Source organism: Bombus vancouverensis, chromosome 16 (assembly GCF_051014615.1).
Source record: "Bombus vancouverensis nearcticus chromosome 16, iyBomVanc1_principal, whole genome shotgun sequence".
NCBI classification, from domain to species: domain Eukaryota; kingdom Metazoa; phylum Arthropoda; class Insecta; order Hymenoptera; family Apidae; genus Bombus; species Bombus vancouverensis.
The window spans coordinates 5,689,221-5,717,067 of record NC_134926.1 but is presented as its reverse complement, the minus strand read 5'-3'; the positions used below and the strand labels follow the sequence as shown (position 1 = coordinate 5,717,067).

General features: G+C 31.7%; 5 protein-coding genes, 1 long non-coding RNA gene and 4 other non-coding genes across 11 annotated transcripts; 6 read left to right on the top strand and 4 right to left on the bottom strand.

The window, feature by feature from the left end:
* Positions 1 to 202: 202 nt before the first annotated feature.
* Positions 203 to 4,974, bottom strand: Rrp5 (Ribosomal RNA Processing 5). The gene is made up of 6 exons (XM_033329766.2): positions 4,838 to 4,974; positions 4,629 to 4,691; positions 3,998 to 4,556; positions 703 to 3,927; positions 472 to 637; positions 203 to 394 (listed from the first exon to the last, which is right to left on the bottom strand). The coding sequence occupies exons 2-6, from the start codon at positions 4,689 to 4,691 to the stop codon at positions 232 to 234; spliced, it is 4,176 nt and encodes a 1,391-aa protein (XP_033185657.1). The 5' UTR covers positions 4,838 to 4,974; the 3' UTR covers positions 203 to 231.
* A 28-nt stretch (positions 4,975 to 5,002) lies between these two features.
* LOC117154626 (NADH dehydrogenase [ubiquinone] 1 alpha subcomplex assembly factor 3) lies at positions 5,003 to 5,996 on the bottom strand. Its single transcript, XM_033329774.2, has 3 exons — positions 5,803 to 5,996; positions 5,589 to 5,709; positions 5,003 to 5,512 (listed from the first exon to the last, which is right to left on the bottom strand). Exons 1-3 carry the CDS (start codon positions 5,853 to 5,855, stop codon positions 5,117 to 5,119), a joined length of 570 nt encoding a protein of 189 aa, XP_033185665.1. The 5' UTR covers positions 5,856 to 5,996; the 3' UTR covers positions 5,003 to 5,116.
* A 111-nt stretch (positions 5,997 to 6,107) lies between these two features.
* Positions 6,108 to 9,327, top strand: LOC117154625 (uncharacterized). 2 transcript variants are annotated; one of them, XR_013060461.1, is made up of 6 exons: positions 6,108 to 6,310; positions 6,776 to 7,503; positions 7,579 to 7,701; positions 7,778 to 7,942; positions 8,024 to 8,321; positions 8,401 to 8,895. XR_013060461.1 is itself a non-coding variant. In XM_033329769.2 (6 exons), the coding sequence occupies exons 1-6, from the start codon at positions 6,247 to 6,249 to the stop codon at positions 9,029 to 9,031; spliced, it is 1,524 nt and encodes a 507-aa protein (XP_033185660.1). In that variant the 5' UTR covers positions 6,108 to 6,246; the 3' UTR covers positions 9,032 to 9,327. The 2 variants fall into 2 exon arrangements, 1 of the variants encoding a protein (XP_033185660.1); XM_033329769.2 differs by having other exon boundaries at positions 8,024 to 8,188; positions 8,753 to 9,327.
* LOC117154549 (uncharacterized) lies at positions 9,319 to 17,961 on the bottom strand. Its single transcript, XM_076625564.1, has 11 exons — positions 17,575 to 17,961; positions 15,351 to 15,842; positions 15,102 to 15,270; positions 14,804 to 15,011; positions 14,532 to 14,701; positions 12,955 to 12,992; positions 11,067 to 11,545; positions 10,752 to 11,005; positions 10,444 to 10,687; positions 10,143 to 10,358; positions 9,319 to 10,047 (listed from the first exon to the last, which is right to left on the bottom strand). Exons 1-11 carry the CDS (start codon positions 17,618 to 17,620, stop codon positions 9,961 to 9,963), a joined length of 2,403 nt encoding a protein of 800 aa, XP_076481679.1. The 5' UTR covers positions 17,621 to 17,961; the 3' UTR covers positions 9,319 to 9,960.
* A 392-nt stretch (positions 17,962 to 18,353) lies between these two features.
* On the top strand, positions 18,354 to 18,425 carry TRNAD-GUC (transfer RNA aspartic acid (anticodon GUC)). The gene has a single exon. It is a non-coding gene; the product is annotated as a tRNA-Asp (tRNA).
* Positions 18,426 to 19,621: 1,196 nt separating this feature from the next.
* On the top strand, positions 19,622 to 19,693 carry TRNAD-GUC (transfer RNA aspartic acid (anticodon GUC)). The gene has a single exon. It is a non-coding gene; the product is annotated as a tRNA-Asp (tRNA).
* Positions 19,694 to 21,589: 1,896 nt separating this feature from the next.
* Positions 21,590 to 21,660, top strand: TRNAG-GCC (transfer RNA glycine (anticodon GCC)). Its single transcript has one exon. It is a non-coding gene; the product is annotated as a tRNA-Gly (tRNA).
* Positions 21,661 to 22,771: 1,111 nt separating this feature from the next.
* On the top strand, positions 22,772 to 22,842 carry TRNAG-GCC (transfer RNA glycine (anticodon GCC)). Its single transcript has one exon. It is a non-coding gene; the product is annotated as a tRNA-Gly (tRNA).
* Positions 22,843 to 22,893: 51 nt separating this feature from the next.
* LOC117154405 (calcyphosin-like protein) lies at positions 22,894 to 26,766 on the bottom strand. Its single transcript, XM_033329360.2, has 5 exons — positions 26,628 to 26,766; positions 25,469 to 25,625; positions 24,634 to 24,811; positions 24,355 to 24,564; positions 22,894 to 24,077 (listed from the first exon to the last, which is right to left on the bottom strand). The coding sequence occupies exons 2-5, from the start codon at positions 25,621 to 25,623 to the stop codon at positions 23,976 to 23,978; spliced, it is 645 nt and encodes a 214-aa protein (XP_033185251.1). The 5' UTR covers positions 25,624 to 25,625; positions 26,628 to 26,766; the 3' UTR covers positions 22,894 to 23,975.
* Positions 26,767 to 26,960: 194 nt separating this feature from the next.
* LOC143303713 (uncharacterized) lies at positions 26,961 to 27,797 on the top strand. The gene is made up of 3 exons (XR_013060282.1): positions 26,961 to 27,066; positions 27,199 to 27,620; positions 27,714 to 27,797. It is a non-coding gene; the product is annotated as an uncharacterized LOC143303713 (long non-coding RNA).
* The last annotated feature ends 50 nt before the right edge of the window (positions 27,798 to 27,847 follow it).

Sequence of the window (27,847 nt, the reverse complement as noted above, 5' to 3'; positions counted from 1 at the left end):
TATTTTTTCTCTTGATTAGTCATATTCCTGGTTTTGTCATTACGAAATCAGAGAAATTATAAATATGTCAATTTATGTTACTTTTTTCATTTTTATATGTATCAATATTAATAGTACTTTGCATATGTGGTAGAAAACTTTACATAACTGGACTTTTTTAGGCATTGTGTAATTAAGGTTTTGCTCACATGATGTAATAAAATACTTGTCAAAATGTTTTATTATTTTTTATCATCTTGTACACTGCTTCTCTACATATTCTACAGCCATTTGTTGAACACGAATCACGTCTTCCTGAGTACCATGCTGTTCTTCCAAATTGATAAACTTTTTATACAGGATTTTCATCTTTCTAGGTGGTAATACCTGAAGAACTGCTCTCTCTAGAACTTTCCTGTAAATACAAATTATTATAAAGTAAATTCTCTATGAAATTAAACAGACAAAATATAGTTGAAACAATATGTTTACCTTGCTATATCAATATCATTAGATTTAACCAAAGAATCAACATAACAGGACCATATATCCACCCGTTTCGGATAGGAACTTAGAATTTGCTCAAACAGAGTTTGTGCTCTCTCTTTATCCCCAAATTTGTTCTCCATAATCGCAAACCTTGCCATTAGATTTACATCTGTAAAATTTATATTATATTAGTATTTTATTCTTTATAACATTTTATTTCTATTGTATACATACGTTCAGATGCTGGCAAAGATTGCAATGCTCTCTGCATAATATGCCTTGATTTGTCCTTCAAACCCATTTTTACCAAAGCTTCTCCACAATTAAACCATACTTCGGGAATATGTTTAAACTTTCCGATCATGGTATTAATTGTTTTCTCTAGTTCGATCTGCCTGCCAGCCTCGACATGAACAGTCAACATGTGATTGTATATTTTTAGTGAATCGTTAGACCTTACTGCCTCTTGAAAAACATCATTCAATGATTCAGGAATTCCGTATTTAGACTCTAAATTCAACCAAGCATTCCAAACGTTTAATTTTTCATTCTCTTCCCTGAAATTAATCGTTTTCACCGCTCGTCTCGCAACTGCTCTTGCTTTCTCGATTTCTGTCGTCTGTAAATGGTATGCCATATACTGTAACCATATTATTGAACTGTCTGGACTAGCTAAAACTAATCTATCGAACTGATCTACAGAATTTGGTAACAGGTTATTGGCAAGCGCTTCCTCTCTTTGACGAATTTCACGTTCCTTCTGTCTTTCTTGTTCTCGACGTTCAGCGGCGCTTAATTTCTTATTTTTCAGCTTTGGTTTTTCCTCTATTTCATCTTCACTATCACTAGATGACTCTTTATCCTGAAGGAGAGTCAAATCAGGGTTGCTATCCCAGAAAAATCCACACGCAGATGTCCTTGGCCTCTGCTCGTTATCCTTATCATTATTAACATTTTTAAGTGTGTCTCTCAAATTTTTTTTGGAAGGTTTGGTATCTTCCAATTTAATCTTTTCTTCTCCTATTTGTTCATCACAGATTGTCTTTGAATATTCCTTTTCTAAATCATTCTCTGGTTTTTCTCTGTTTCGTTTCCCTTTGTTTTCCATCTTTGGTACTTCCTGTAATTTTTCAATTTTTATTTTTTTGGTGAGTACCACATTCTCTTGATTTTGTTTCTTTCTTTTTAAGTTATTATTATCACCTGATTTCTCTCTCACACAATACTTCTTCTCAAATGCAGATTTTATGATGCAGAGAGGCATAATATCGGATTCTTTGGAATTTAATAAGGCGTAACATTTAATTTTAGAATGAATGGTATAAGGTGTTAGATCTGGCTGTAAATCATTTATGTGACGACGTACAGGTATCGCAGCTAAAGTTCCTTTACCAATACCTTGAAGGAATATCAAGATAAACCAATTTGTCACCATTAAAATTCTACCACGTAGCAATTTGCCATCAGGGAATTGTATTTGCTTATTTTGTTTGGCACTTATTTTATGCATTATTGACGATAACGTGGTCAATTCAACAAGCTCGTGTACGTAATTTTTCCATATAATCGTTCCAGAAATTTTGTCCCCTATTTTTTTATTCTCAGAGTAATGATCCTTAGACACTATACCGAGCAAGTTATTCTGCAATTGAACAACCAAACCATCAGCTGTAATTTTTTCAATCGTTCCAGTAACTCTCTGCCCTAATTTTACAGATGCAATTGGTCTGTTTTTGTAGTATGAATTCTTTGAAAGTTCTACTAATTTATTAAAATACAGGATTAATGTATCCAATGCTGCCACCATTCTACTTTTAGGATCAGATAGATCATCGTATATTTTCTTTAGCGACAATGTTAGTCCTAATTGTTGTTCTTTCTTGTTAATAGAAAATATTTTTGCCATTAAAATTTGGTTTGTGTGCAGTAAATTAAAATTACTAACGTTACTATAGGACACATATCCAAATGGCGTACATTCTGCAACTGGTAAAATTAGTCTTATACCATCTGGCTCCATATCTTTGATCGTACAAGGTATACAGTCTCCTATTTTCAGTTTTTCAAAATTCCTGTATCTTCCTTGAGTTACAAAAGTCCTAGTTAAAATTAGATTAGGTACTGTAGCAAATACAAGAGCTGAAAGTGTATCACCAGGAACATATTTTGATGCTAGTAGAGCTGCTATCTCCATACAAGGTGACATGTGACCAGCTGGTAAAAATCCTGTACTAACAGTTTGTCCTTCATTTCTACTGATTCTTAAATATAATCCCTGAGTGGATGATTCTATTATTGTGCCTTCTACTTCTTCACCAATATCGAATGTTGCTTTTTCAACTTGTATGTCCTGATTAGCCACATTTAGAGTTATTTCTCCCGAATCTGCGTTCACTGTTTGAATTTTTACCGAAATTGTTTGTCCAATCGAATAGTTCCAATTTACGTTAGATGTTAGCGTGTCAAGAGCAAAATGTGGAATCCAGCCTTTAACATCCCCGAAAAACTTTACCAATATTCCACGCTTATGTATTTGAATGATAGTTGCGTGGTGTTTTGCGTCAATTTTCGCGTCTTGTATGTTTGCTAAAATAGGCAAGTCACTCGTTATTAAAGATCTTTTCAAAGTGAGATATATTCTTTTTCGGTCTATATGAACGGACAAGACTCTTGCTTCTACTTCTTCGTCGACTTTCAGCTTTTTTAAGGCACTTAAGCCCTCGTCAGATATATGATCTGGTGCAATTTGCCCATTAAATTTACCATGTTGTACATTAATGAAACCATTCACTTTATCAATATTTGTGATCTTTACATTTATCACATCGCCAGGTTTAAAATCAGACAATGAAAAATACTTCTGTTCCAACAGTGAACGTTGCATGGTACAGATATAAATTCCATCTAACCAGCTGTATGATAATATTCTGCATTTATGTGTGGTACCAGGTGCAAATTTTTCAATGATTGTATCATATTCAACACTTGTTCTTTTAAAGGAAACGAATCCCCGTATTCCACTCTTAGCTAATTGTAGTACTATTCCACCAGATTCTCTGAATAGAACAGTAGCTTCTTTTACAACATCTCCAGGCTTAATAGTATTGTCTCTATTTTTATCTATCGTCGAGCTGAAGTATGCAAATTTGATGGTCGGCAAAATATATAATAATGTCCCAGTAATATTCAGATTATTTGAGTATTTAGATAAGGGCTCATCTAAATATGTTTGATTTATGAATCCTATATTGTTTTCATCTAATGAAACACATAAGCCATTAGACAAAACTTTCTTTATAGAAAGATTAAATTTTGTGCCTGGCATCAAGCTGTCCAATGATTTAATTTCTGTTTCACAAATAGCTTTAACAAGCTTCTGTTTCAAAGTTAATATAATCGTTGATGTATTCTCATTAGTTTTAACTTCTTTAACATAGCATAGAAGCTGTTTACCTGGAACTACATAAGACTTCGTAGTAATAACTGGTAATTTTTTTTATAAACGTATATACTATTTAAATTTACTTACACAAACATTTTTTATTGCCACTTTCCTTAGTAGAAATAAACGCTCTTACGTTTATTAAACCTGTATCTACCACATAACCATGATCTTCTATACTACTAATAGTACATACTATTTTTGAGCCACTATCTAAATAAGTAACATCTAAACTTTGATTTATCAAACTGGGCTCAAGAGATATCGAAATTTGCCACGTCTCTTGCGGTTGTATAGCTTTTACATAACATACGACATAATCTCCATAGGTATATAACTCAGGAAGGGACTTCAATTCGTTTGTCTGAGAATCTTGTGATTTGACCAAACTTTGCAACAAATTTGTGTAACATTCACTGATATCTGTAATTTGAGCACGACCTACTAAGCCGCCTGGCAAAGATATCAGCAAATCATAGTTTGTCACTTCATAAATACATCCTAATACCACTAATCCTTCAGATATTGTTGCATATGATAATCGTTCTGCAGTATTGGGAATAAAATTTGGTTCTCCTTTGTCTTGTTTCTTTGCTCTCTGTTTCTCACAATTCCTTTTACCAATTTTCTCATATTTGTCAAATAACTATTAACATATAAATATTGAATAAGTAATTTTAAGATATTAAAATATGATGGATATATGTAATAAATTTACCAAATCCGATGGTTTTCTTTTTTGTACTTCTTTTCCACCTCTTGGAAAGCTTTTCAACTCCATCTATGAAAAATAATTATGTTACTATTACATTATAAAAAGAAAATTTACAAAAACTGTAAAAAAGTATAACTATAAAGTACAGAGTTAAAGTATTATTGAAGATAATAATATGTCAAATTTAACGATTTATCTTCTTGAAATTTTACCTTTTTCAGTGTTAAATAATTATCTTTTTGCGAAAAAGATATTACATTCACACACGTGTGAGTCGTTGTGGCAGTCTCTATCGCGTTTGATATTTACAGGTTATGTTAGCAACATAACCCGTAACAGAACTTTCCTCTATTCATAATACAAAATGAATTCGTACATATGATTAATAAAATTTTATTTCACACTTAATATCGCAACACATTAATATATAGATATAGAAATTATCCTATAAATATTATATTACTAATATATATATACATAGTGCTATTTAATTATTTATCTATAAGTTCACGCTTTTTAGTCGGTAGTCGCTGTAATCCACAATATAGGTTAGATTTGTCAGGTAATGGAGGTATTAAACCTGCTGCGATGTATCTTCCATCACTTACGAGAAAATTGTATACTCCACAGGCTTGTCTTACCGGAAGTATTTCAGATCTAATATTATATTTCAGTAATACCTTTTTTATTTCTAGAATTCTGTTATATTCATAATTAGTTTCAAGACCTAAAACTATGAGATCTAGTTCTGGATGTACAATAGTGAATAAAGATAAAGTTGCTTCATTTATGTCCTTCGCAGAACGAATATTCCAAGACAGAATCATTCCATCAAAAATTACAATAGGACCCAATAGTAATGAATTATCGTTTAATTTAAATCCTATCTACAAAAGTAATTTATACTTAAAAGTATACAACTTTATCAAGTAGTTTTATAAGAGCTACAAAATTGTTTTATACCGGTAAACATTTGTTTATTAAAAATCTGCGTGTTTCAGGAATATTTTGATTATTAATGATATCGATTGTTGTTTTACCAGGTCCGTCATATTCTTTGCTAGTTCTTGAAGTATGGAATTGTCTGTAAAAAAGAATTATTTGAAAATCAAGTAAACTACACATTCTTTTTCCCTGCAAGATTTTTAAAGAGTGAAAAAAATAATTTAGTACTTACTTGGTATTTTGTAATAATCGCTTTAAGATAGGAAAAGTTTTGGTCAAAACCATTATAATAATCTAATTAATATTTAATAATTACTTGCTTATTTTGTGAAATAAACAATGTCAATCAGTAAGGAAATTATCTTTCTGGTACTGTGTTCATCTGAACATATGACTCGGAGTCTCGGAATAATTATAACCATTCTATCTTCTCGATAGTCTATGACTATCATCGATATCGTTTGATTGGTCGATTCAAATAGTATCAAAAACTTTTACCGGTACAAAAATATAGTGTTCAGAATAGTGAATAAAACCTAACAATATCCTATCTTAAACTCGATCATGGAGATGTTCGATCGACCACAACGTCCCCTTCCAATTTTCGTGTATTTTTAGAAATATTGTATGGAAAATAGTTTATCAGAGAGAAATAATCAACTTATTTTGACACGATATGGATAACGATTCGACAGTGAAAATGAGCAAGGGCTGCTGGAAATTTGACGAAGAAGATCGAGGTAAGACTTAAAACGCGGCAGGTTATTGAATGATAAATGTCAAAAGGCAAAATGAAACGTAAATAATTACGTACTACCATAGAATCATTGCGTTATAATTATGTTTTTAATCTATTTACAAAATTATTAACCGTATTATTATATGTCGTATGCACTTCGTACATTTTGAACATTAGAATTACCGATGATCAAAGTAAAAAACTTGTATTTGAAAAATCAAAAAGAAAATACGTATAATGCGAAGCTTCATCCGTATATTCTTTATTTCCATAATACTTCATAAAAAATGCAAATTTCCAAAAATATACTGTTGTAGATCTATAAAATTTCTGTAAAAAATTATGTCTTAAGAATTTTAATCATTCTGATAAATCTGATATTAAGGAAATTTAAAGTAGCTCCTATCGCATAGTTAGTTATAATCTTTATTTTGTCATAAAAATTAAATGTTTATTAATTTTATAGCGTTGTACATAGACATTGAAGACGACATTGAAGATGATAGAGAAAATAAAGTATACAGCTGCTGGGATCAAACGCCTGATATACTTCTAGAGGAAATTTTTTCTTACTTAACTATTCGCGAAAGGTACTATGCATCTTTGGTATGTAGGTCATGGTATCGTGCCTTTAAATTGCCAAGGGTATGGTCTACCTTTACATTGGAAGATAATACACTTACTAGAGGCAAATTTAACTATCATAGTGGTTGGCAATATGTGTTAGATCATATGAGAGCTTCTGCATGTTTGAATAAAGTTGGCAGGAATTTCAGATCTCTAGTTTTTGACCCTATGTTGAATTTCTATAATCTTTATGAATTCATGAACATGATATCTTGGTATACTGAGAGACAAGGGTCAGATAATACATCAGTGGCAGGAGTCGGTACTCACATTCGACGACTTAAGTTTACATTTCCTTGTAACATGGCAAATAGAGATGATCCTGATAGTATTAGACTTTTTGGTACTGGTGGAAAATTACTAGAAGCATTGAAAAGGTTAATGCGTAATTTACGTAATTTGAGATGCTTAGAGTTGATAGATCTTATGTTAGATACCAAAGAAGCTTTACATTTAATGGATGATATCTGTGCTAATTGTACGCAAACATTGACAAAGCTGATTCTAATCAATACCACAAGGTATTATTGCCCCCTTCTACATGTAGGGGTATTTATTAATTTAAATGTAAGTTCATTCAAGGTAAAAATATAACACAATTCATATGCATTATTTAGCTTAAAATATTTGTTTTATGCAAAGGTATTAGTCATTAGTCCACAAAACCTCCATGAGGATGTGATAGATTTAATTGGTTATACTAAATTACAACATCTTCATATCCTTCAAAATCGCTATAGCCAGAAAGATACCACAATGAGATTGGTAATAATTGTGAATATTAATTTTATAAAGTGCATGGTTCCAAATACAATAATTTAATTGATCTTTATTGATTTAGCCTACAAGAAAAGCTTGGATAAAAATGAGAAAAAACAATCCACACATTAGAGTACATTTTGAAGTGGAAAGTTATAAACCTACGGATATACTTTTGCCTATTGATTTGTTAGAACATGGAAGTATTCCATGTCACAGTATAGTTTTAAATACTCCAAATACACAGGTTAGTATATTTTGTGATTATTTGCGTATATTTGTTAAATTTAATAATCCAAAGATTAATTACATAGATTAAAAATTTCAGATTTCAACTTCAACTATTCTTAATCACGGAACGTTTTTCGAATCGACAATAAGGGTGTATGCATTCAAAGGTCTAACCAGATATTTTGCGCCTAGAAATTTTTCACAAAGATTGGATGAAGCAATAGTACAATTTTGCAAAATGTGTCCGAACCTTCATACACTGGTATCACTTTGTGTTTGAACGAATTTCTGATGTATATCGTGATTTTCTTAAAATCAGACTCTATGACTCTAACTCTTAATGTGATAGCATGCATTCGAATTTTTGTTATACGAAAGGCTTTATCTCTATTTGTGTAAGTTTTATCTAACTAGATTGCATATATAATGGAATTTAAAGAAACACATTGAAAATATGAAAAACATCTTTTACAGCTTCTATGGATCTATTTATATACATATGTTGTGTGGCAATATATCAATGATTTGTCAATAGTACACAAGGCAACAGATTTAAATTCAGATCGATTACTGTATCAATGACTTGGAAGCCAATCAGTGGGAGGCAAACATTTTACCATGACACATTTGATAACTTGCCTGGGCTTTTGGTTATTGAACGAATAATACTTCATACGATTACGTTAATCCACGGATTGGTTTCCTTAGTATTCAGCTAATACATTTGTCAAATTGTCTTTCAAATAACTAACTCATAAAAAAGATTTTGAGTAATTTGAATTCATAATTCAACAGACTTGTATATTTAATAAATGTTTTTCTGCAGATGATTCGAGATAAAATTTCAACCGCCACGATATTAGAAATCGTGTCTACAGCAAAGAACTTGCGTTGCTTGTACGTCCGGAGATATTCAACCCTAAAGAAATGCGACGGGGATTGGTTAAAAATTATGAATTGGTCACCAGAACATTATCAGTGGATTAAAGAAAATAGTCGTAGCTATGAAAGTACGGAAAAAGAGGTATCTAGAATATTAAACTACAGGTGGCATATGCTAACTGAAAGAGAATTTAGAGATCAAATGGTAAAATTATATTTATGATGTTCTCATAAAAGAAAAAAAGGAAAAATTCCTACAAAAAGTGTTTTATATAAAACAGATTGCGATTATGCAGTAATTACACTTTTATAAAGTAATATGTGTGTGAAAAATACCATTTGGATAGTTTATGTATTACATACAATTCGTCTAATGTATTTATACTTTCTGACATAACTGTGATGATGTAGATAAGAGATTTACTACATATATCAAGATGATTGAGGGGGATTGTTATGTACACAGATCTGTACAATAATCGAATATGTAAAATAATAAAATGACAGTAATTGCAAGTATCTCCACTTTATTTTATCATATAATATATAGTGAAGTATTCCTATCCTACATTTTATAACTTATGTAATTATGTACAATGCCAATTCATATATTTGTATATATCGATTCTTAATAACATAACTTATTTAAATAGTTACATCTAATACAAACATTTAGCGTATAATTTTGTGTACATTCTAAATATTACAGAAGTTAAAACAATCGATAATAATTCAAGCATTAAAATTAGAAAAAAATTATTTTTATACCGCAAATTTCACAAAATTATACTAACATAATAATAATCATTAAATTCAATAGAGAAAAACAAGTATAATAGATACTAAGCAGTTTTGTAGCATGTACATATTTTAATATTGTATATACAGAATTGAAATAGTATTAAACAACATTCGACTGTAATTAAGAACAAGTTAAAACAAATTTTCTATCTACCCAATTTAAACGAAATTTTGAAGTATAACAGTTTTTTTGTTCATCTCTATTTACAATTTAAAATAGATTATCGTGGAGAATAGTATGCAATAAGTTTTCTTATGTCCTTATAGAATGGTTATAATAAATAAAAAATTTAATCGTGTTTCTTATTTGAAAAAAAATTATCTAGCGTATAAAAGCAGAAAGTTGAAGAATCACGGTGCCAAGGCTGCCGATCGTTTGTCCCGATTTTTATTACGCTGAATAGTACGTGCCTTAAATGCAGCAGCATTCATCAATGTCTAAATGAAATATAATAAAATTCACTCAATTAATTATTTTGTTTCTTTAAAGTTAATGATAACTAATCTCTTGGAATTAAACTTAACAAACTTACTCTTTCTAATTTACTCGTTTTCTGATTTAATGGTATCGGTAAAACTTTGTTACCAAGATGAAAGATTTCGCGCAGAAGTTGATTTTCTGCAAGATGAATATTTATACCTGGACCAAGCAATCTACAGCATGCGTTGTACTGAGTTCGTGCACACCATCCTTCTAAATACAGAATTTCTTGACCAAATTTTACATGCATTTCTGGTACAATGTCTTCCTAATAAAAATCATAGATGTGTCGTCAATAATACAGTATACGGTGATTGCGTACGATATTTCAATATTGTTATTGTGAAACGCACGTCTATGTAACGAAGTATATCTCTGAAATTAGCTCTCTGTTGCTTGCGATCTTTTTTTGCTCTGTACTTGTTCGAATCCGTAGCTAGCTCTTTTAACACCTCAATTAGATCTAACGACCAATCTTGCTCGTAATCACAAGAGAAATCGCGACCCAGTTCGAATATTACAGCTAGGGCCTCGCCAACCGACAATCTTACGTCCAAATGCGGTGATTCTAGTAACTCGCATAATCTATTCAGGGACCTTTAATAAAAATGGTTAATTTCATTATTTCACGCAACTTTTTAGCCCGTTTGAAGATACTTACGGCATGTAACTATTGGTTCTATTGCTCGCAAGCAAATTATATATATCAGCTGGAGGCATTACTGTTAAAAGAAGTGTCCACGCTGATATAGCCGCAGAATGTAACGCTGCAACCTCCACAGATATAGTCGCTATAGCACCATTCCCTTTTAGGTAAGAACCAGAAAAGATAGTAGACAGTAATTGCACGATTTCCATAGTGGCGGTAGCGTCATTGCCCGATAAGAATTGATTCATGCTTAGAGCCCAACAACACTGTAAAAGTAGATAATTTATTATTCGTATGTAAATCGAACTGTTTCTTGTTTTGTTTTACCTCTGAACGTGCTTGTGTGGAAGCCGTGGTGTCGCTGACGATAAGAGTCAAAGTACTTTTCAAATCACGACAGACTACTTCTGCGCTTTCGAAAGCTCCCAGTTGAACACAAAGCAAGGTACTTAACCTGGCTGCTGTAGATTGTTCTTCGCCACGGCCCTTTTTCAAACCCCGCTCCACTGAATCTGTGATGGTCATTTTCCTATCCTCTACAAAATCTGGAATGTACTTGATGGCAAAGATTTTTTCCATTCCTTTGAAGCAAATTGTTCTGCCCTTTGCACTCTTCTGTGTTAAACCGTCAATCGCTTCCTTTAATTTCTCTTCGAATGCTTCTTGCTGCACGAATTCATCAACCTCATTATCATTCATATCATCTAACATGCTGCGATTGTCAGATTGACTACTGGATATACTGCATGCATCATTATTAATCGAATCTTCATCAGATGTTAGCTCAGCTTTTTTTCCAGCATGACCTATAGACAAAGTGATTTTCTTGTTACAGGCAATATTTAATAAATAAAAAATATTGTAAGAAGGGAAACAAGATTGTTTCTATTTTTATTATATAAAATAATACATTGAAAGATAAAGGATAAAATTATCAATAACATAAATGATGAATGATCAATATCTGTGTTTAATTTATGTAGATAATAGTAGTCAAATATAGCAGATATTAAAAGCAAATATCATATTACATAATGTGAAGTCTAAACAGCTGTTAGCTGTTGCTATCTAAAATAATTGTACCACATGTGACTGTCTAGATAAAAATTTAGTCAATCTATATAAAATTATAATTCCACAAAAAGTCATTCAAAAAACAGCTGTATAACTTATTATAAACCAGAAAATTACTACAACACATTGTGTGATATAAGTGTTACACATTCATTATAGATATTTGCAATTCTAATGAATGCAACTTTTCAAATGTTTATGACGCATACTGATAATTGCATGATATGTATGATTTGTATAAATAATTACTTGTATCAAATCACGTAGAATTAAATTGTATGATTTAGCTCACTATAATCTTTTAATTTTTAATGTGCATAAAAGTAATCAACATTCTTAAAGTATAAACGTTATTATTTGTAAAATGAAACGCAAAAGTAACATTTACGCAGCTCAAACTCGCATCAAGGAAATGATAAGTTTACCATAATAATCTGTAAATGATAAATAATATTGGATCGAATACTACGTATGACGATCTAAATTTAGTACACATAATGCGAAAAAAGCATCGGTTGTTTTGAAAAGCATGATTCATCTACCTAAACTTTCGTGTAAGCTTCTGTAACATACGAAACATGTCTCTTTTTTTATTAAACATTTTGCGATTCAAAGAAAAATTTAATATTTACAGAACAAGCATTTCCGCATTATTTTCTATATCTCGTTAAGCAATACGAATAATGTAGCGATTGGTATCGTTAGTTCTTAATATTTCGAACATAAGAATTTTCCTTCTGTCTTTAACCCAAACCCATGTGCGAAAAGCATGAAAGTCACATGGGGATAGGTGGTAATGTCACGACGTTACTTCAACTCGAACATATCGCCAGAAATTTCATAGATCGATATGCAATTTTTTCAGCCACGACATCATTTTGTGACTTTATTTATGATATCGTTGAAATAATCGGAATAACTGACCATCTAGCACGTGACGTAAGGCGAAATAAATAACATTTCCAATGCTTGATGAGTCATTCCAGGAAAATGCTGATAATTTAATAAAGAATGTTTAACGCGAAGTTAATCGAAACTCTTTTGGTCGACGCCTGGCCTTGAAGATATTTTAAAATGATCATTTTGCATTCGTAAATCAGCAGGGAAATGAAATGAAAAATAAAAAGCAGCTTTTCCTCACCGGATTTTCGTCTTCTACCTCCTTTGCCTGGCATCGTCCTTCACTTTCCTTATAGCACAATTGATACTAACAGAAATACTTAATCAAGAGGGTAAATGTCTTGCACTATTAATTTTCTTTCGTATACTGAACACACTGCATGAATTTTTAATTAAAATCTGGTAAAAACTCATTAACATGTTGCGAATTGTTCAAAACATACACGTCGAGACAGCCTGCGATGGGCTTTCTCAAGTGCACTGTCTTTCACGACCTGCGAATCTACCCGAACGTAGGCGAATGTGCGCAAAACACTGATTGCGCATGTGGTACATATTTCTATAAAAGTCACGTGCTTGCCAATGAGCGGGTCGATTTGATTGAACCAGGGGAATAAGACCAATCAGCTTACATCAATTGAGCCATCGCGCATGTGATACTGCCAGTTTCAATAGAAGATATTCTCATTTTATTCGAGCGTTTCGCGCGTGATAATATGAAACGCATGTATCGTATTTCGAGGATTGTTCATATGAACTTTTGAATGCATGCATGCATGATACAAATAGAAATACAATGATTCGCAAAAGACCTGTACATCTGTCAACATCTTTTATGAACATATTATATCTGTTACGAAATATTTTGAAGTTTTGTTAATCTATAATGAAATCCAAATATTATGATTATATTGGTAAAATTTTTAACGATTCTGAAAACGTGTAAATAACTTACAAGATATTTAGTAAAAGTATATATTTTACATAAATATTTGAACAACTAATCATTTATAATGTTAATAAGTTTCAGTATTCAGTGGGACCATTTTTGATAGTTATTGCATGCATAAAGTGATTATTTATACTTACACTCATTTTTTGTTAAATATAAGTTTGCAATAAGTATTTGCAACTTCTATATCTTAGATTAGGTTAAAATTTTGCCAATATAATTGTCATCTCATTATAGTTCTAATATAATTTCAAATCATTTTATATAATAAACATAGCATACATGAAAAGTTTTCAATGATGATTGCATAAATATGTTTACAAGGCATTGTACTTTGTTATAACAATGCCGTTAGTGCTTACATGTTATAGCACCATAGACATCAATCTATACTGCATTGAGATATAAAAATCAATAGGACATCACAAGGTATGAATATCATTATTGAACATATAAATTTGTACTATTGTAAAAAGATCTGTATTACATAAGAAACATTGTATATTATTTTATATTTTCGAATATAAAAAGGCGCTTCACAATGATACATTATCATTGTAACAATAACATAGGAATATATACAATGAAGAAATGAATATACACATGTTTTAACCTTAAATATCACGTAAAGAGATACAATGTACGCTACAATAAATTAGAGGTAAATGATTACAATTATATGAGGCTTATTATTGCATATAATTCATAGTAGTTATATTACAAGTCTGTATGAATTTAGTTGATTACATTACTATGGTACAAAATTGAATATATTCCAAGTGTAGCAAAAGTGAAGAAAGATCTAGATTCTACTGTAGTTATAACTTATATTTAACATTTGTTTGTATATTCAGATGGACACTTACAAATATGTCAGTCTATTCTGAGGTACCAGAATCATTAGAATAGTACAAATTTTGTTTATTACATTGCAATCAATGTAGTGAAAAAAGTTTTTGAAGATAAAAAAATTTATTTTTTTTATACATTGGAATGTTACTTTTACTTTCAAAAGTATCACATATTCATTGAAAACCTAATATTTTGAATAGTAAAATTTATATTTGTAGAAAAAAAATCTTTTTATCTCCCAAAGTAATTTCTTTGTACATAAACTCTATTAGAACTAAATCTTTTATACAAATCTTAGTGACACAAATACTAGACTTATTGTAACTAGTAAATTAACTTTGAAGTTAGAAGCAGCACTTTCAAGTGCCATCATATTCTGACATGGTGTTGCTCTTCGAATAAAATTAAATATAGAATCCACAATATTTGCTGGTGTTGGATCTGAACATTCTTCCAGATCTTTTACAATACAACTTTGAAGTTTGGACATGTCCCTGCAAATACATAAAAAAAGTGTGATTTATATTTGTAGCCTTTTTTATCATTACTATCAATTTACTATACTTAAATGCATTGATCCTTACGTGCATTCTTTATTTCCAAGGGCAAGGAGTGGAAGATTATCTAACAAATGTAAAGTTTCAGTGTTGGAATCTAGTTGAATCATATAACTTCCCAACGTAGAGTTTATACACTGTTGAATTTCCTGTTGTTTCGACTTCAGACACTCTGGCCCATTAGCAGATATGAAAACTGTAAGCAATTAAAATGCTTTTTAGCAATGGTTAGATAATAGTTTCCTATATTAAATGAACCAACAAAAGAATACATACGAGCAATACGATCTCCTTCTTTGTAGCATACAAAATTTAAGAGAGAATCTGTAATATTATGAACAAGTTCTTTATTTTTTCGTTCCTGTGGTTGTACACAATGTTCCACTGCAGTGGTAAAATTTCTGACACATTGCTTAAGAGTGGGAGTTTTTTGGCAGTACTTTTTGAACACTATATCCAAATCTCCAGTAGGCTTGTACTGTTCCATTTCTTGCTCCAATGCTGTGTAGTTAACAAACGAATCAAGGCACTGTTTGAATTTATCCCTTGCATTCTCAACATTCTCGAATGCGCCGTCTCCCCCATACTGCTCGCATCTTTGTTTGAAAGCATTTGTAGCTTCTTCCAGAACATGTATTCCAGATGTGTTGATATTATTTATATTCGGGATTCCACTAGATGAGGTTAAGTTGATGGCACTGGAAACTTTGTTTAACACTTCTTCCGCGTTGGGCACATCTTGTTGAGAAATAGTATGTCCAAGAAAGCCTGTAATGAAAAATAATTAATTTATTATTGATATATTGCTTTATATAAATATAAGAAAATTTATAATAGACCTTTAATTTATATGCAAATCTTTTTTCCTTTTTTTAAATAATTCAAATCTTTTTTTTAAAATACAATATTCTACTAATAGTAAATTTCCAACAATTCTCTGTTCAAACATTTAATGATTAGCCCAATAAAATCTTTAACTAGATTAAAAAAACATTTATTGCTGTGTATAGCTTTTAATTATCTTTTTAAAATGTTGAAGTCCAAAACGTTTATCTTCGCGGCTATTAAAAATCTTGTTTTGCAGCATTTCCTGTTCAGAAAGGAAGTAAATATCATGTGGACTTTGCATTGGTTGTTGCTTCGACTTGTAATCACAAAGTATCTATTTTTTATCTGTGTAATCTCCGAAAGTAATTAAATTATTTTGCCATTTAGTATTTATGTCGGTGAGGATTACAATCAATTTAATTACTCTTGTTGTTTTACGAATACATTTCGATACAGCGCAAATATTGTATATGCACTTTTAGCGTTTTCGAGAAAAACAATTTAAAACATTTAATTGCACTTTATACCTAAATAAGTACCTTTTGGATTGTATTTATTTTTATGCTATTATAAGGTCCGTTTTAAGAACATAAAATGTCAAAAATGGATCCTTAAAAATATTTCTATAATATAATAAACAAAAATATCATTTTTAACAAATTTATAAAGTAGATATAAATGTAATTTTTATACAGCATAAAGAAACAATCAAGAACTATTCGTTGCTTATAAAAACACAAGTTTCACAAAAGGTGAACATATAATAGTTGTACAGTAAACCATCGATTTATAGGTTACGATAACGTAAAATTTCTGATAAAATGAATTCAAATAATAAGGAAAGTATACAAAATATATTTTGTACCAGGTTAAATATGTTTTCGTGTGTTCTATACATATTCTGTTTGTAAAAAACTGAAACAGTTTCATAGAGTACAAAGTGCATGGATTGAATCAACGTGCAATCTGTGCGTTCGTCACACGTGTACTATAATGATAAGTAGTCCGATACAAGGAGAGAACAATGCAGTCTTTAACTTTACTTCCCATCAATACATGATTCCCATGATCGTTATACTATCTTTGTAAATATCTATGTGAGGTACGGTACTCTATTTATTAAACATCTGCACAGAGATCATACATTATGTCCATAAATCGAGCATTCGATACGATGTAACTGCATTTAATCCCAATGACCGTATTGTTATCGATTACGCGAGTATGTACGAAGGTCATTTTCGTTTCTTGATCATAAAGTCAAAAGCAAGATTCGAGATTTGACTGTTTGCTATGTTCGATATAGAACAATGACCAGTTCTTTCAAATAATACATAACCGGAAACAACTGCGTTTTAATTGGTAACGCTTAATCCTGATGTGTTTGTTCATAAAACAACGTTTCCTATTAGAGGCATTATTTATCACACAAAAAATAAACCATTCGTAAACATGATTTTGCACATGCGATCATCTTACGTATGCCAAATTTTTTCTTCCGCCTCGGTCGACCGTGCACGCAAGTCTCCTTTTTGTTTTTATAAGATATCGCGTGTCATGAATCATTGTTAGGAATTCTGTCAATGAAAAAAATAGAGAAAAAGATGCAAAAAAAAAACGATCTAATCATTTCTAACTAATAGGAAGGAGAAAATTCCATGTAGTAACTTACCAGAGAGGAATATCATGGCAGTTAATGTGGTAGAGTATTTGATCATTTCTATTTTGTTGCTAAAATATGTTCGACCAGGGATTGTGTGGAGATGCTTGCCAACGTCGGAACACTATGTATTATCCGGAAAAGTAGAGAAAAGTATTTATATGATGAAATAACGAGACAGAAATGTACGTTCAGTTACGCATCACAAGTGTCACTTTGAGCGCATTCGAATTGTTCTGTTTATTATAAGAAGCATACGCCGATGTGTCAGCGTTGTCCGGAAAATTAGTGAAAGGAAGAGAGATAAGAGAGCGAGACACAGTGATTTAGAAAGCGGAGGACAGAGATACACTGTAGTAACTCCCGAGAACAATATTCCGATACTAAGTTGTTGAGCGCACGCGCTCCGCTTATATAAATCTCATATGCATAGTATGTATATATACTCCATATATTACCTTTGCTTCTGTGTTAATTTTAATTCGATTCTATGAATATGTATGCACATATATATATATCACCTAATGTAATCTAGTTGTCTTGCATAATTTTTCCTGTTTTGAAAATAAACAAGTAATTTTGCATTCAATAAATTATACTGAAGTAATTATATGTGCATAATTTAATAGTAGTTGAACATTTTACATAGAAAGTTATAGAGTTTGGATCGATCCTTAATAATTTAGAATTTAGACAATCTTTAGAATATTTTATATATAATAAATATCGATATAATTTATTTGGTAATTTATTCATTTGTAAGATATATTTAAAATATTGAATACACAGATTCCTCGGTAGTATAGTGGTTAGTATCCCCGCCTGTCACGCGGGAGACCGGGGTTCGATTCCCCGCCGGGGAGATGTCTTTTTTGCATAATTTTCAAATAACTTTCTCTTGTTTTTGTTCTTTCCCTTTTTATATAATTATAACGTAAAAAATATACATTTTAATAAATGTCTATATTTTGTAAAGTATACTCAAAACTATATTTTACTGTCGCTACTTTGAAACGTTTGATTAATATCCAACTACAATTATTTAATCCAGTTCGTTCGTCGTTATGAAACACAATGGCCTTGCTATGAAAATGCAAGGATCGTTGTCACGCCGTAAGATAAAGTCCTCTATGTCCTGGCTGTTATTGTAGTCTTTTGTATACGACTGTATACTTGTATACTTTTACTCTTGCAAATATTTGATCCTTACAATAAATAGTAGAGACTTCAGTGATATATTTAAGCATATATGCTTTTAATAACCTTCACAATATAACGAGGTCCAAAATTAAAGCATCAAATAACAGCACTGATTGGTGCAATGACAATCAGGGCCGCATGCGACACACTGTCTTTTTGAATACCGTCTATACCAATGGTAAAGTCCATGCAATATTAAATTAGGTTTCAAGACTCTAGATTCTTAAAGTGGTGTTATCCTTTTAAGTGCTTTTTCGCAATACAAAAGGGACGACTTTAGGCCTTAATTCGTAGGGCACAGTCATAGGAAAAATATTACAATTTCATTTTCTTCAATCAATCAAAATATCCCATTTTAAACAAGTCAGTAGGAATTATATTTTGATATTCCACTTTTAAAAGCTTTACTAGCAACTTCTTCAAGTAGTAGATAGAAAGATTACAACCAAATCAGTGAATGAATACCTTTGATGTATCTTTTGAGTTCGATTAGTGATAAATTGGTGAGTGAGATTCGGGTTATATTTCACTGTTGAGTTCACAAGGTTTCAACATAACAACTTAAGCGATCCTGCTTAAGCTTCATCTTCTCAGGTTTCTATCTATTTGTTCATTGCAATGACTCGAATATGTGACATTTGATCTGTTTTGCATTTCTATGAAATCTGTTGCAAATAATACTGCGGAAATAGGAAAGATAGTCTTTATATGTGCATATGAATAATATAACAGCAATTCAACGTAAAGAGTAATGTAGTGAACAATATAAATGTGTTAAAATAAAAAGATTTATAATGTTAAATATATATAAATATATGTGAATCAATTCACCATTAAAATAGAAACTGCATTCATGCAATCCTCGGTAGTATAGTGGTCAGTATCCCCGCCTGTCACGCGGGAGACCGGGGTTCGATTCCCCGCCGGGGAGATATTTTTTTTTAAATTAAATTTATCATATTTGTATAATAGTTTCAAGAGTCAAGAAGTAACTAGACCATACCGGCCTGCAAAGTTATTTATGTTTTGTTGACATTTGGTAAGAGCATACTATGCTAAAGTAGCCTGTATACAAAAATATAGAATACCAAACAAAGGAAGGCGAAAGACTTAGTCTCCTCAACGTGGTCATGAAACCTTTGCATTTCATATCAGGGCTATTCTGTTTCGTAGGGACTGACTGAAACTGTTAATTTTTATAAATAGATGTTTTTTACTGACTTTTTAACTCAGGAATTAAAGTGTCGTTTTGAAATAAAAAAGATGATAGTCACAAAAAGTATTGTTATTTCGTAACTAATTGGTAATACCCGTTTCATTTGTTCCTTGTGTAACGTCAATTCACATCAGAGACCAGGCCACACACCGCGGACAGAATGGCACCCAGATGTCTGCACATCCTTGACGGGTACCCTCAATAGTCTTAAGTATCCACCAGGGGTCTTGGAATTTTTATAGTTAAGGTCCTTCGGACCAAGCGAGTGTTTCTTGTCTTAGATTCCCTTTTACGTTTATTGTCTACCACGTGTTAGCATAGAAAGTTGGTTTTCTTCACATCTGGTATGTTCCGTTAGCAACTTTCTCGCCAGGGCGGCTAAAACCCTCCCTGGCCCACCAATCGTCTTATTATCCAATCGGAGACGGTGTCTACTGCCCTTACTTCCTTGACCAAAATTGTCATCAACAAATCCGATAGTCCCGCGTCTTTAGACACACCCACCCCTAGCCTTCCTCAGCTACAGTATCGTCAGTAAGACTCACTTATTCTGTATCCTTAGAATAGTCAACATATCTTTTACCGGTCTCTACCCTTATAACAGTCGCGTACTTAATGTATTATTGTAACTAAGTCTTACATAACGTGGTTGGAGTGAATTGTGATTTATGTTAATTCAGTGTGTATTACATTGTGATTGCTGAATTCATAATAAAGTTTAATTAAAACCAAATTAATAGTTGTGTTACGACTCAGCTATTTTATTTCATCAACCAATCCTTAAGTTTACGTGACACCTGCAGCGGTGAACGTACTGGACTGAATTGTAGTCAAAGAAGCTGAACGTCGTAAAATAATATCAGGAAGTGTATTTTTGATTCTAGAAACGAACAGATGATTTCTCCAAAACATACTGCTGGTTTCCTATTAAATATTGTAAGTAAAACCGAAAAGAAGTTGCAGAACTGTTAACCCACAACGTAGTATGGAAGAGGACTCGATTTATGGCACCCTCGAGTGTCCCCATCTTCTCTTTCCAAATCCGTGGGTGACGAAAGCTACGAACAGTTACTTACTTTTTCTTGTACTATTTTTATATATATGTAATTCTACTGATTTTTAAATATTTTTAAAAGTTTTCATTTTATTTTAAATACAGCAACTAGTATTACGGGCATACAATACTTCCCTTGCGGTTTTGAAATAAATGCTCAAATATTACTATTATTAGACTATTTACAGGGAAGATGCCAAAATTTTTTAATAAAATATTAATTTTTATACCATAATATCTACAAACAAATAAAATTTCATATCGTAACGCGCGTATATGTTATAGTAAAATCTTATTATTCTGTTAATTGTAGTTTTCAGCTTTTCTACGTAATAAAGTTTTTATTATTTAAAACGTGTTCATACTATTATATCTATTAAAAAAATAAAAGGTAGGGAGGCGTAGAAAAAGATTTTTTATTCGGAGAAGCATAGTAACATAAAGATTGGAGAGCGTTGAAATATGGCATGATAATAGACTCGTAGTAAAATTTGCTAATAGCTGAAAATAGGTCATATTACAGCAGTTTTTAGAGATATTTTGTCTTTTCATACGTAGCATCGGTGGTTCAGTGGTAGAATGCTCGCCTGCCACGCGGGCGGCCCGGGTTCGATTCCCGGCCGATGCAAAGTACTTTTTTTGCCTTATGAATTGTAATTTTCTATTACGTACTGTGTTTTATTTTCTTTTATACCATTATGTGTATCATTCTCTGCGTTGCAATTTTAAAATAGATAACCCGTGACCTACGATGTAATACCTAAGAGGACTTAATTTATTACACTCTTAAGGTTGTGTCACTACCACTTCCTAGATCCCATTAGTATAGAAAACTGAACGATTGTTTTGTATATTTTTAAGGCTTCACGTTCTCTTACTGTATAACGACTATTAAGTAAAATAACTGAAATAATATCTGTGTTCTTTACTTAAACAATAGAATTTGGTACCTGGCAACTCTGCGATTTCAAGTCACTTGAATGGCTGCGTATTTTTAAATGCATATATATACATACATATGTAGATAACAATACTGAAAACACGCACATTAAGTATCAACTAGAAGTCATTCAAAAGCTAGAGTGCGAAAATGGCAACACACAGATTTTTCTTTCTTGTTTCTTCGAAACAAGTGCAATTTTTTCTTTTAAGGTTTCTTATAATAAATTTCTTACTGGCATTTATAACTAAACTTGATAACATTGCTTAGAAGGCAACTTTGTTATTTGTATTGGGCTATTATATTTATAGATAATATGTATACGTATATGCATAAGTATATGATCGTTGTTATGAGATTAAGTTAGTTGTTAAATCTAATTACCAGATTTAGCAGCGTGTGTCTTTTTTATGTATGTATATACATGATCGATTATCTGTTTGAATTAGGCCTGAAGTTAGTAGGTTTGTATGTTTTAATAATTGCTTTTATATGTTTGTTGTCGAAGAAGATCCTTCGCGAGGGTACGGTCTGAGAAAACTCCTTGAGGGCCTGTTGCAAAAATATCATGTACAATGCAAATTTGTACTACAAACTTATGATGAATCACTGTGTCTGTCGCACATCGGTCCATTGTAGTAAATACAACAAATAGGTCTAGAGCTTTCGAACGGATCTTAGATGCCAATATCAACCAAAAGTATTTAAAAGTGAGTACTGAGATTATATTAAAATTTATTATCTAAAACTAGATCATACTAGTTGTATTTCTACGTAATATTTGGAAATGTTTCCCGTAGCATCGGTGGTTCAGTGGTAGAATGCTCGCCTGCCACGCGGGCGGCCCGGGTTCGATTCCCGGCCGATGCAATCTTTTTTCTTTTTTCTTTGTAATTTTATAGTATGCTATAATTTTAACAGTTTTTTTCATATATCGTAGAATTTATTATAGATTTATTAAATAAACATTACAATTGTCACAATAACATAGTTGATAATTTAATCCACGGTAAAGGAATGAGATAAAGATTAGTATTATCAAAAACTGATAATTTATCGAACATCTATCAAATTTTAAACTAGAAAATATTTTGACTAGGGTAAAGATATCTTGCTAATTGAAGTACTTTGAAAGGGATTGATACTAAATGGAGATTAAAATCGTTTGAGAAATCGAAGAAAATCGTGACGCATGGCTGAGGTATTTGTATAAGGATTCCCAACTAAATATTAAGCATCCAATTTTCGTCACACTCTCTTATACTTTAAAATATATGTAATTGGAGGAGTGAAATTGAAAAAGATTACCGATTAAGAATTATAATGCTTGAAATTGCTTTCTAAGGCTTGAATAGGTGAAATTGTATTACTCAAAGAATGCATGAAATGGCATCCTATTTTACAGTATGAGTATATGTGCTTGCTTCGCTGCATTGGACCCAGTAACCAAGCTTCTGTCCTTACAAGCTATGCACACATTTCACAGATGGTCGTGTATACAAATATATAAATAGCCAACTTGGTGCAGTGGTTCTCAAACTGGACCAAACATTCTAGTCAGAAAAATAGTCACGTATGTGTAAATGTTTAAACGTATAAATACCTTCTCTGTTTATTACGAACATTAATTAACATTGATTAAATTTATATACAATATTTAAGAATCACGAAAAACATTTTTAGATCAGATTGAGAAACACTGTAGTGTTATAGATATGAGGATCAACGGATTATTTTGCTAGCTTCTTCACAGAACACCTTAGTCATCAATTAACTACATTGGGTGAAAATCGGCCGGTAGGCGAAGCTAGTAACCATGAATTATTACATAAGTCAGTTTGCTGTATTCCGCAAATTGTCTAGGGGTTTGCGCATCAATTTTTCATTAGCCACTACTAGTTGCGCGAATACTTTAAAGGTCGACATTAAGTACGACAGTCGTAAATTTAAAACCAATATAAATAGAACTGAAGGAACACCTCGTTGCAGGACTGTGTAAAGATTCAGAGTTTATATGCATTTCGCATCATTAAATCGAAATAGGCGTCATGATCGATGCTTGCACTGATGGCGCTGTAATAGTTCATAAATTCTTCTTCAGTGACCTGTAACGAAAATTATGAATGCTGCAGTTCGCCCAAAGTCAGTTTTAACCGCGATAATTACACCGTTACGATAAAGCAATCTCTCTACTTTATTACATTCAACTATTATTTTAGTAATTATTATTACTAATCATTATTTGGTTACTCTACTTTATTATATTCAATTATTATTTTAGTGATTATTATTATTACTACTTATTATTTAATTTACTATATTTTATTACATTCAACTATTATTTATAATAAAAATTTCCAATAGAGAAAAGAAGATACTCACAGTGCCATCTCTGGTATTATTTTGTTCAAAGTTGGCCAGAAACTTATTCAGAATACTGTCCTCACTTTCTTCACCGCTGATATAACGGGGATGGCACTTGACATTGTAAACTCCTTTCAAATCTTCGATCGTAATCACTCCGTCGCCGGTTTTATCCAGTTTTTTAAAGGCTTGATCCACCACGTTTCTGCGATTTTGAGACATCGGCGGCTACACAAAAATTTTTTTATTCAAAATCCAGGAATTTATTGAATTACCTAATTCGGAAAATACACTTACTCTTATGCCAGCGATGAATTCGTCGACGCTGATGTTCCCATCGTTGTCTGTGTCGAATTTCGTGAACATGTTTTGGATATCCTCCTCTGGAAGTTCCAGACCACTTTCTTCAAGGCCTCTGGTGAATTCATCTAGGTTCAACTTCTTGTTTCCGTCATCGTCCATACGACGAAAAGCTCTATATAAATTAACTTGTGGTATAGTATAATAAATTATTATGTTTCTCTGGAAGTTTATAATAAATTAATTTATGCTACAAATGAGATAAGAGAGATTCTAAATCTCAAAATGAGACGAAAATGAAAATTAACAAAATTGTAGAAAATTAAATGTGTAGAAGGTTCATTCTTGAGAAAATCGATTTTGAAAATTTGCGATAATCAATAGCAGCTTATTCCAAATATATAATGTGACAATAAGTCAAAAATATAGAATAACATTTTTTCATTTGAAGTCCTATTTTCGAGAAAATCGAATTTGCGGATTTGCCTAATATGTGTGTCCAGTTAATTCTTAATTGACGTATTGAAATTTTGTTTTCTCCAAAACGAGGCCTTAGACGACAAAATTTTTGTTCTTCATTTTCAACTCATTCTCATATGTAAAATAACCTTCTGCCAATTATCGGTTACTATCCAGTCGACTATCAATCAATTTACGTATATATACTTCACAAATTTTCAAACTCGATCTCTGTCTCAAAATCGAAACCTCTAATACAATTTTACTATTTTCGATCTTCGTTTTATTTTGAGCTTTGGAAAAGATTTGGAATTTTGGATTACATAATTTATATATATATATATAATAAATAAAAAAGGAATTGTTAACTTACCTGCCCAACCCTAGGATGCCATTGGCACCTCTGGCCAGACAGAGCAAACGAAGTTTCTCTATGGAGTCCGTGGTGTTATACAGGGCCCGCTGGGCCTTATTGATCATCTCAGTTTCTTGCCTGGTTGTTGCGCTCTGTGGTCTGTTCAAGAACATTTCTGAAAGAGAAATCCGCGCAGTGACTCATGACTATGACTCAGGTGTTTGGAAAAGAGACAGAAAATCTGTACTCAACATCTCGATTTTCTGATTATTCTTATAAAGTAATCTATAACTTTCAACTATACATATACATCCTCTATTATTCCAGGGACCTGCTATTGTTCCATCCACAAAATCCAGATATACGTTTGTATATTAATCCTTGCAATTTCTTATCTTAATTAGATAAATGCAGAAATAAGTAAGAGGTGGGAAAATTGGAAGAGAAGTGGAAATTGCTTTCAATTTCTTAACGTTACGCTGTTTTTTTCCTTGCTCTATATGAAGTGGCAACGCAATGCGTCCCCACTGTGCATACTTCGATCGTTTCGTTAATTAGACGCAATTTAATTCCTCCAAAGGTGCAGTGAAGGTCCCGCTCTAACTTGGTTAACTAAATAGCTAGAAAGGAACACTAACTCGTCGAAATTGACCCGTTGAAAAACTGAAATGAGAATATTGGATCGATTTCGCACGTACGATTAGACGATCGATCGTTGAACGATTCTTGTTTTATGCGCCAAATTATTCCATCAATTATTTGTAAGCATGAAAGCAGAGCGGAAATTGCCACAACTGGTAATAAAATTAGCGAAGACAGAACGATGTAAATTACAGTGAAACTTTAGTATATTTTTACGGGAGTCAGTGAAATAATTATCAGTGAGTCATTCGTTAAAAACAGTTATGCACAAAAAAGAATCATCCTTGGAACAAGTTGCACTAAAATATGTATATAGTTTTTGTACTAATCTAAAATCTGAATATCGATATTGACCTTTAGATCGAGATCTTGATTTGTTTCTTTTCAAACATAAGCAGTTGTGCTGAGCTAAAGATCTTTAAAATACTTTATTTATGTGGGTAATTTAGAATGACTGCCTTAATTACAATAATTCGAAATTTTTCTTTCTATACTAATTTATTTATTTATCAAATTTAATCTTGATTTAACTTACTTTGGTATCTTGGAGCTGCATATACTGTTTTTTAGAATAATTTTAATCCACTGGTGATGATAAAAAGAGTGAAAAGAATTCGTAGCTCCTTTGAGGAGAACCGGAAGGCGAGTGACAAGGGATTCCCTGGAAGCGGATCCGCGCATTCTATAGGACTCTACACACTGGATTACACACGTGAACAGATAAAACACATTCACGTATGAAAACAAGGTGTGTTCGACATACATAAACCATACGATAGTCTGTAGAAAACGTATCCATAACGACCGACTAGTCACAACATGTGTATCGGAAAAAAATTCACGCGTGATCAGTCACCGGTACCGATTTCCTGTCGATAATTCTCCCATGATTACCAACTAAAATCCTCAATAAATTCTATGTCTAATTGTTAAGTGTAGCACCACCTTTCAAAATGGCATTTGGATTCTCGAGAGTAAGAATATAATTTTCTACTTGTTTATTAAAAAGTAAAGTTATTTTAATTGGTATTAAAGTTCAAATGATTCAAAGTTGTTTTATTGCGTAATTATGTTACAGTAATGATCATATCCGGTCTTTGTTCCAGGAGACCTATTCTGTTGAACAATATGTATCTAGTTACTATTCGTTGACAAGCAGTATTATATGATGAAAGTAATTTTGCGTCTGAAATTATCTCGACGATGTGATATCACACTGTGATATATAGAAAGATAATGATAATATGTATTGCTTTGACCTTGAAAAATAACCATCCGTTTTAATTGCACATATATTAATAATTTTTACTGTACACAGAATATATTTAATTAGAAGTGATTAATAATTACTTTAAATTCTATTGCGTTGTTGTATTATCGCATTGCTAATACATATTTATGTATTAATAAAGTAAAATATAAAATTCCAATGCGCACTTACTCAAGATCAAGAATTTGAATTGATTTTACCGACATAAAAACAGATGATAAGTTATCGATTGGCCGAAATTACGCTTATCACCTATCGGTAACTATCATATTGTTGAATTTTTTAAAATTTTATTAATTATAAATTTCTTTAAATACGATGTTTTCATACCAAATTATTTTGTATATTAAGGAACGTAGTTTTAAAACAAACTATTTAGTAAATATATTATTAAAAAACGGAAATATCAAGGGAATATTCTAGAATAGTAAATGCCATGTGTTGTGTCTCTCCACCAATCCGAAGAAGACATTTGGACCAAGTTC